Source organism: Corvus hawaiiensis, chromosome 6 (assembly GCF_020740725.1).
Source record: "Corvus hawaiiensis isolate bCorHaw1 chromosome 6, bCorHaw1.pri.cur, whole genome shotgun sequence".
Taxonomy (NCBI): Eukaryota; Metazoa; Chordata; class Aves; order Passeriformes; family Corvidae; genus Corvus; species Corvus hawaiiensis.
The window spans coordinates 30,217,179-30,226,792 of NC_063218.1; the positions used below are offsets into that span (position 1 = coordinate 30,217,179).

The window sequence follows — 9,614 nt, forward strand, 5'->3', positions numbered from 1 at the left end:
CATTTCTGTATGCTGACTTTCTATGTTTCAGCAATTGTAGCCATCCTCAGGAGAAAAAGCAAAGGTAATTGGTAGTATATTAACTGCCTGAATTGCTTCGTTCTGAAGTGTAACAAGTGAGATTTACTAATAAATTTTATAATATTTTATTCTTTTTCTTGTGTCTTGATAGTCACAGAGACTTCTGTTGCAGGTTGCTTCAGGGTAGGACAGGGTTCGGCTGTTACTGGAAGCAAGCATCAATTTCTGCTCAGGCCTCGTATACATTTATCCAACCAGAAGGTTTTTATCTATTTTTTTTTTTTTTAGTGTTAGTATTGTAGATTAATCTGTCACATATATTTAGAGTCATCTAATGTTTTCTAAGTATAAAACCCTCTCATTCTATATTTAAAAAAATTATCACTCTACAGTATTCAAGCTAAAAATTTTCCTATTAGTGATTTGCCTCAGGCTGACTTTCTTAAGGCTTTAGATAAAACAGCCTTTTAAGAGAAGATTAGTGCAAAGTAGACAACTCTATCAAATTTGTGACTCTACCACCAGTTTTTTAAGTAACCTTTAAGCACAAACAAATGAGTTCTGAAACATCTCCTTATTTCCTGTCAAAAAAAAAAAAAAAAAAAAAAAAAAAAAAAAAAAAAAAAATCTTTTAAACCAGAATCACAGTACTTTCAGATCCTTAGCACATACTTCATATAGATATTAAAAGTATTGTGTTTTGATCATAATTCTCAATACTCCTCAAATGCTTGTCAATCTACAAGGAAAGTTTTCTGTGAGGGTCAGCCAGCAGTGGTAATACCTCAATGCCCTTGAGTCAAAAGCATAAGTACTGGGCAGTGTTGTTCTGGCTGCCAGGACAGGCAATAAGATTTTGTCTCAACTCTTACTGATGTATGTCAGTATTTCTTAATACTATTTAGCCCTTCTTACTGAATAAACTTCTTTATGTAGCTTAAAAATCACGTCAGACTGCCTTCCACAGAATTCCTTCCTCTCCACTGTACATACAGAGCAGTAAGGAGCTGCAAAGTCAAATAACAAGACACCCTTCAGTGTGGCAGACAGACCTTTTGCCACATATTCACACTGCTTTTCAAAATGCGTGTGTTGAATCTGTAATTTGGCTAAACATTAATTTTTATTCTTCCATTGAAAGGGCATCTCATCAAAAGCAGTGAAGGTTAGCTGGGTTCCTTTAGTCTTCAAATTAATGTCATTGTCTTCATTAGCTGAGGTGTTTCAGAGGTGAAGACTTGATCACAACAGGATTTGGATGCAGATATTTTTTAATCTACCTTTTTCAAGGAATATTCAAAATAGTTTTACCTGTCATGTAGGTGCTCTGCAGTTAGTTTCTGCATCCCACTCCACCATCTTAATTTTGCATGCAAAATGTATAACACATTAAGTCTTGTAAAATGTAAACAGAAGGTAAAGTTTAACAGTGGCCTCTCTTACCAGTATTTTGAATCCTAGATCATGTGATTTAACATTCAAATTTGTCTCAATCAAATTATATCTAGTTTTTGTCTCCAGAAATTGTTATTATAATTCCCATATAATTGAATTACTAGTTTTCACTGCATTGAGTGGGAATACATAATTTCCAATGGCCAAATCTGGGACTATTGTACTAAAAATTAATGCCTCTGGAAAACCACTGTAAGACGAGGAAAAGGGTAAGGCATTGATAATTTTTTAGTCCTGTCCTACCTATATGCAAGCACATGACTATTTTGTACAATCCTTGCTGCTCATATCCATATCAACAAACTGTGAATTACAAACCCCAAAATGCCTGTGGAAGGAATTTTTCCATCAGTCAGGCAGCCAGTGGCTTCCTTCAATTCCCTGCTCCTGCCCACATGCTCAGTGGTGAACCCCTGATCAGAGCTGGGAATGTGGTACCAACTGTTGCCTGCCGTTCCTGACCCATCAGTCAGAGCCAGTCAAGGCAGGCATCCACAGGGGCTGACGTAGCATGCCCTTTGCATACTTGCTTAACATTTTAAGCTCTGATTAGTTGCAATTTATGTCCAGTTTCACCCTATTAATTCACACTAATACCTGAGATAACCTTTCTGCCCAGCCAAATCTTTCAAATTAGCAAGCAAGACAAGTAAAAAAAGTGCAATAGTTCTGAACAACGATATGCAAAAGTCATTGGCAAACATCTGTGTTGGTCAGACACCTGGAAGAGTTCCCATGTTTTCAAGATATACAAAATTTCTCCATGGTATGAACTTCAGAATAATTACTGTCTGTGGGAACCTTCTGGAGAACAGTGGAGGCTGTTGACTTTCCCTTAACAGATTCACAGGTTAATAAATTTGTATTTTATTGTGAAAAAGCCTATTTGCAGCAACATTTCAGTAATACTGCACTATTAGAATGAGTATTTCATATTTACGTTTAAATTTTCATGCTTTTAAAATTTCATTTTTATGTTTGCCTAAAATATTTAAATGCATGTCCAAATAGTAAAATGTTTTAAATGTCATATTTATGTTTAAATTTTTTTATATTTGACAATTCCACCCAACTTCTCTGCCCAACCCCAAAAATATCTAGAAATATTTCAATATTTCAATTGCAAGGGGATAGTAGGAAATTACAGCACTCCCCCAGTAAAATGTCTTCTAATGATAAGTAAATTGGAGACAAAAACTAAATATATCTTCATATTTTCAAAGGGTAAAATTGGTTCTGTATAATCACAGATCACACCTAATGACTAGTTTTAATGCTTTTCAAGAAAATAAGAGCTAAGAAGAACAGAAAGTTTCCCGATAAATGTGTAAAATATTTTTTTTAATTAGCATTGGATTATAAAATTAGCATAAAATCTTATCTTTTCAAACAGGTGAGATGACAGCTAACTACATACATACACAGCTTGCTACATGCACTGGTTTCTTAAATCAAATTTAGGCATGTTCCAGTCTGTACATAGTTCAAACTATAACACCGATTGGTTCCATTTTATGAAAATGTCCCAGATTGTTCTGTACTTCCTTTTTAGTTACTACTTTTTGGAAAAAAAAAAAAAAAAATCAAAGAGCCCAGTTTTAAGAAGTCTTGGTGAGGAACACAAATGCTCGTGGAGACTGTGCAATTTATGACTAGTATCTGGGTCAAATAGCAAGAAAGGACAGCAGAGATTAAGGATTAAAAATTGCCTAAGACATATGAATGATGATGTGAAAGTAATTGTGATTTTAATAATTGTATGTTTATACAGCAAAAGTTTGATTCTTGTGCATTAGTACAATAAAGACTTCACTTCCTTATCTCTGGCTTTGAAGAGATAGGGGAAGATGAGTAGGCCGTCAGTTTTAATTAATGTTTTGTCATAAATATTTATAGCTGACAGAAAACAATTGTATGACTCTTTAGGACAGAGATAATTATTTATAAATCTCATTCTAAATGTATTAACGTAATTCTTTCACAGAAGCTTTGGCTTTCAATAAATGAATATTAAAATGTCTGGGTTACAATAAATGCAAAAGAAGAATCTTTCTAAACTGACTATGAGAGGTTTCCTTTCACTTGTTCCACTTAACTGGGTCTACCCTCAAGGTTTTTTCTTTATTAGCCTTGAAATATATTGCTTCTTTTGTTTCAAGTTTCAAAATTAAAACTATAAAGTGTAAATTCTTACTAATAGAACACCATGACCTAACATGCCTACATCAGTTAGGACATGGATGCAATAAAAGTATTCATAGGTTTCATGGGAGTTTCAAAACCCTAGGGGTTTAGTCTCATTTTTTTGGACCAAAAAATACTTAAAATGAAACAAAAGACAATACTTTGTAGGTTGCAAGTCCCAGATCTCGTTTATTTATAAAGCAATAAATATTAGAAGCACAAATAAATTGCACGGGTGTGTAAACAAACTGTACAATGACTGAAGAGTTCGGGAAGGTTTGCCAGAAGACTCCAAGAAGCATACTGTCCTCATCCTGAGTGGGAAGTAAATTGAGGGGGGAAGTGCTTAGAAGCACTTGCGGTGTACAATGGATGGACCAGCTTCATCATACTCCTGTTTGCTGATCCACATTTGCTGGAAGGTGGACAGAGATGCTAGAATGGAGCCACCAATCCAGACAGAGTACTTGCGTTCAGGAGGGGCAATGATCTAGGATAAAGAAAAGCAAAAAATCTTCATTTCTGAACAACGAATCCATATCATCAATGCTCATAGTCAATCAAACCGCTAGGTATTTCTTTAAGCAAGTAAAGAACTTTTCTATAACAGTATTGATCTTCAGCAGCTCTTACAACACATGTAATGTATTAAAAAAATCTGTAATCATATTTTCTTCTTTTCTAACACTTGATTCTAACCAACATAATTATTCTGATCAAATGGAATTTCTGCTCATTTGTCCATCAGCTGTTGATCTCATTTTGAGTTGTTCCTATATCCCAGTTTAATGAAGTACACATTGTCCCCATCTTTATCCACATTTTATAACACCGAGTCAAATTCCTTACCTTGATCTTCATAGTGCTAGGAGCAAGAGCGGTGATTTCTTTCTGCATGCGATCAGCAATGCCAGGGTACATTGTTGTACCACCTGAGAGGACGTTGTTAGCATAGAGGTCCTTACGGATATCAATATCACACTTCATGATACTGTTGTAGGTAGTTTCATGGATACCAGCAGATTCCATACCTTGAGAAAAAAAAAAAGACAGTAGGCCAGTAAATTATACAAGGGTTCTTCATGAGACAAAACTGTGGCATTTCTCCTCATCATTAATATAAACTTCTATGGCCTTTTTCTCGTAAAAATAATTACTGATTATAAAGCGTTACAGAAAAATATAAAAAAATAGAATTACAAAACTAACTTAGAAAATTAACATTATTTGTCAGAAAAGGTAACAATCATAATGCATGAGCAAAGGCAAGAGACCCAAAATATACAGTGAGAGAACAAGCAGACATGCAAGATAAACTCATTTAGTATATGGCAATGGAGGAAGGGTATCTAAACAGAAAACATGAGTATTGGTTTATGTCAGTCTCACTAAAAGCATTAGTGGAATATAGTAAAGACAGCAATGAAGACAACACAAATAGCTAAAGTGGAAATAAAGAAGACAATAGTAACTTCTTCTTCAGTCAACTCAAAATTCAGTCTATTCTATTCAGAATCATCAAGGCAAGACATAACCACGACATGGAATAAGATATTAGTACTTGATGAGAAGAAAAAAGAAACAAGAAGCAAGTGTTTGTAGGTTGCATTCCAATTTATTAATTTTAACAGGTGCTGCCTGAAAGGGCTGACACTGGATCCACGGTAAGATGTCAGCTCATGAACAACTGCATGTTTTGCTTGGGACTTAAGAGTATAAACATTTGCTGTACCCGTCAGCTGCATGCATAACCAGCAAAGCCTACCATCTCGACCATGGTAATGTTTAATTACAGTGCATATAAATATACACACACCTTCACTCCATGTCCTTCTCCTCTCTGACACTTTACTTCTTCATGGAAATAGATACTGTTTCGAGTGTAAGTGCAAATACAGCACTGAAAGCTATTCTTGCCATCAGTGACACAGAATTATAAAATGTCTTGAGCTGGAAGGGACCCATACAGATCATGGAGTCCAACTCCTTAATGATGATATTATAACTGTATGTTTTATCATGAAAAATTTGTGACCCTAAAACTTGATCTAAAACTTGCAACAAGAGCCCAAAACTCAGCTAATTACCAGATTGAGCTCACATCAAGCCCACCTTACAGGAACCAAAGCATCTAAATCATATTTATTCATGTCTGATTTTGTGCCAAATTTAGCAGGAAGCAGGAAGAGGAGCAGGGCACCTTCCAAACCTTCTGATTCATTCATACCTCCTACAGAAAGGAGAATTTCCTGGGAACACTTACCAATAAAGGATGGCTGGAATAAGGTTTCAGGGCAGCGGAAACGTTCATTACCAATTGTGATCACCTGACCATCGGGCAATTCATAGCTCTTTTCCAGAGAGGAGGAAGAGGCAGCAGTGGCCATTTCATTCTCAAAGTCCAGTGCAACATAGCACAGTTTCTCTTTGATATCACGAACAATCTCACGTTCAGCTGTAGATATAGGAGAATCAAATCAAGCTTTGGATAAGCACAATACTAGAGAAGATGATCAGCCAAGAGATACACAAGGATTTTCACAGTAGGGAAAAGCTGAAGGACTGACCTGTTGTCACGAAGGAGTAGCCACGCTCCGTGAGGATCTTCATGAGGTAGTCAGTCAGATCCCTGCCAGCCAGGTCCAGACGCATGATAGCATGAGGCAAGGCATAGCCTTCATAAATAGGTACATTGTGGGTGACACCATCTCCAGAATCAAGAACAATACCTGGGAGACAAATGTCAGAGAGCAGCTGGAATTACCTAGCAAATGATTAGAGTCCTTAGACACAGGAGGTATCAAGAAAAACAGCAAAATAAAGGATTTTTCAGGCAGTATAAAGAAGATTAATTCTTTTTCAGTCACAAAGATCTTTCTAGTTCTTTCTGCCTTTGCTTGCCTGAGCATTCTTGTTTGGTGTGAATTTTTGCACAGAACAGTTGTTCCATTAATATTTTAAGCTAATCCATAAGAGCAGTCTTCCACTGCTACTACACTGACCAATAAGAATATTTGCAACAGTGACTGTCTTGATCTGATAACTGGCGTCTTTCGGTCCAGTTTAAACCCTTAAACTGGTGTAACACTTTTGCAACTGCAGTAACCCTACAGGAATGTCTCCTCATTTGGGCCACAACAAGCAGTGGCAGAGTCAGCTCCATGGTGCCTCTCCAAAAGCAATGCAGATAGTCTATGGAAAGAGCACTGTGGGCCTATTTCATACTGGCTTTTATGCTACTCTTATTGTTAATTGCTAAAAACCAAAAATACCTATTTTTCTGTAAATTTGAATGAGTTATGGTGTGTTTTCCTATTTGGAATGGGAAGGAAGGAGAGTTTCTGAAAGGAAATAGAATCTAAATGGTGTTTATTTGTTTATTTTACCTGTTGTACGGCCAGAGGCATACAGGGACAGCACAGCCTGGATTGCCACATACATAGCAGGCACGTTGAAGGTCTCAAACATTATCTGGGTCATCTTTTCACGGTTAGCTTTAGGGTTCAAGGGGGCTTCTGTGAGCAATGTAGGGTGTTCCTCAGGGGCCACACGGAGTTCATTGTAGAAAGTGTGGTGCCAGATCTTTTCCATATCATCCCAGTTGGTGATGATGCCGTGTTCAATTGGATATTTCAAAGTAAGGATACCTCTTTTGCTCTGAGCTTCATCACCCACGTAGGAATCTTTCTGACCCATACCAACCATAACACCCTAAGAGAAGAAAACACAGAAGAGAATTATTTGAGGAAGGCAATATCACAGAGCCCAAAAAACCACATCTCAGACAACTGGCATGAAGCTGTGTCAGGGGAGGTTCAGGTGGATATTAGAAAAAGGTTCTTCACCCAGAGGGTGGTTGGGAACTGGAACAGGCTCCCCAGCGAAGTGGTCACAGCACTGGGTCTGACCGAGTTCAAGAAGTGCTTGGACAATGCTCTCAGGCACAGGGTGTGACTCCCAGGGCCGTCCCATGCAGGGCCAGGAACTGGACTTTGACAATCCTTGTTGGTCCCTTCCAAGCCAGGATATTCTATGATTCTGCAATTCTAACGATCTTATTTTCAGGAAAGGTGCAAGCAGTCGCACCCCAGAAAGGCTGTTTGGGAAAATAAATTTAACATTTTTAAAATATTAAGTCAACAGAATTTGAGGTGTTCTCATAAAATCTTTTTTCCTTCCATCAGATGAATGGATTTTTCCCCATTTATAATACACCTCTTATTTTCAGTTGCTTCTTTCAAAAATTTGACTGAAAGTAAACTGCACAATGTCACAAGCAGGAAAAGGAGTTTGTAAACAGGAAGATACAGAGGGAAATTAGCATTCTAGTGAAGGAAGATACTCCATATTACTACGCAGCCTCAGCAGTAATTTATCAAGGATTAAAAAAATTGCAAATGTTTTAATTAAAAAAAAAAAAAGAAAAAGAAAAAAAAAAGAAAAAGAAAGGCATTATGAACTTTATGAACTTTTTCCCAAAGAAATTGTAGGAGAAAAAGGAGGCATGGGACAGCCAAACAGGGAAGTTAAGGAAACACTGGCCAGACCTGGGAATGTATCATCAGTACTATCGCAAGAGGTGAGCAGACGAGAGGGCGGGGTATTTAGTACAGGGCGGAAGAACTGATGGAAGGGGAAAGTGGAGGCGACGCCCAGAGAGAGTGGGATGCTCTGTCCTGCCTCGGTATTTACCTGGTGCCTCGGGCGACCGACGATGGACGGGAAAACGGCCCTGGGGGCATCGTCTCCGGCAAAGCCCGCCTTGACCAGCCCCGAGCCATTGTCGCACACCAGTGCGGTGGTTTCCTCGTCGTCACACATCTTCGGAAGGAAGCTCAAACCTGGAAAACAGCACGGTGGCACGCTCAGAGCCCCGCGGGCAGCCCCTCCGCGCCCTCCCTCTCGCCATCCCGGAGGGCACTGCCGGCGCGGATTGCTGCGGCGGGAGCGGGAAATTTGAGTCGTCCCGGGAGGATGCTCCGCGACTCGTGGGCAGGGCTCTAAACGGGACCCGTCACCCGCTTTCTTCTCCCCGCTTTAAAAGCCGCCCCAGCTTGCAGGACGCTCAATTAGGGCGTCATTAGCGGATCCCTCGGGCCGCGGGCCGAAAAGGGAGGGAAAGCTTTTTAAATCGCAGAGATCTGTCCTGTCCAGAGCGCTTCGCGGGCGGCGAAGGCCGATGCAGCGCGGGGCGCGGCCGGGGCCGGGCGGTGTCCCCGGCGGAAACAGCGCTCAGCCGGGAGCTGCACGGCCCGGGCACCGGCTGCACCCGCACCACCGGCGTCCGCCGCCCGGCGGTGCCTCCCATCCACCCCTCCCAAGTATTCCATCCTCTCCCGTCTCGCCCCACCCCGCCAATGCCTCCTGCCCGCCCCGCGCGGCTGCGGGTGCCGCCGCGCTACTCACCAAACCAGCACCGGCGGCGGGGGCGGCAGAGGAGACCCTGGGTGCTGGCTCGGCGGAGACGCCCCAATTTATACCCCCCTAGGGGCAGCGTCGTCCGGGGCCGCGGCGGGCCGGGGCAGCCACCTTCTCCTTATTTGGTCGGCTCCGCGCCACTGAGCGGCCGCGCAGCCATGAATGGAGCCGGGCCAGCCCCGGCGCGGCGCGGCCGCCGGCCCATGTAAGGCAGGCGCGGGGCAGCGCGGCCCCAGCCGCCGCATGGCCAAATAGGGAGCCCAGCGCAGCCCCCGGGGGTCAGCGCCGCCGGGCAGGGGCCGGGCAGGGGCCGGGAAGGTGCCGCCGTGCCCGCAGCCCGGCTCGGGCCCCGGGGTCAGCACCCGCCGGTGCCCCGCCAGGTGCGGCGCCTCAAACTCATGATGCTTGGGCTTGGCGGAGGAGGGTGCGAGGGAAGCCGCACGGGTGTTTTCTTCCCGGCTTTTAATTTTTCCACCGAAAAAAAGGCCAGTCGAGCTCATCTTTAATCAACGAGTGATGAGGTTACTTCGGTGCCA

The 9,614-nt window shown here is 41.5% G+C and overlaps 1 protein-coding gene across 1 annotated transcript; it reads right to left on the reverse strand.

The window, feature by feature from the left end:
• Positions 1-3,821: 3,821 nt before the first annotated feature.
• Positions 3,822-9,170, reverse strand: ACTC1 (actin alpha cardiac muscle 1). The gene is made up of 7 exons (XM_048308234.1): positions 9,067-9,170; positions 8,353-8,501; positions 7,047-7,371; positions 6,228-6,389; positions 5,924-6,115; positions 4,510-4,691; positions 3,822-4,150 (listed from the first exon to the last, which is right to left on the reverse strand). The coding sequence occupies exons 2-7, from the start codon at positions 8,479-8,481 to the stop codon at positions 4,007-4,009; spliced, it is 1,134 nt and encodes a 377-aa protein (XP_048164191.1). The 5' UTR covers positions 8,482-8,501; positions 9,067-9,170; the 3' UTR covers positions 3,822-4,006.
• Positions 9,171-9,614: the final 444 nt, after the last annotated feature.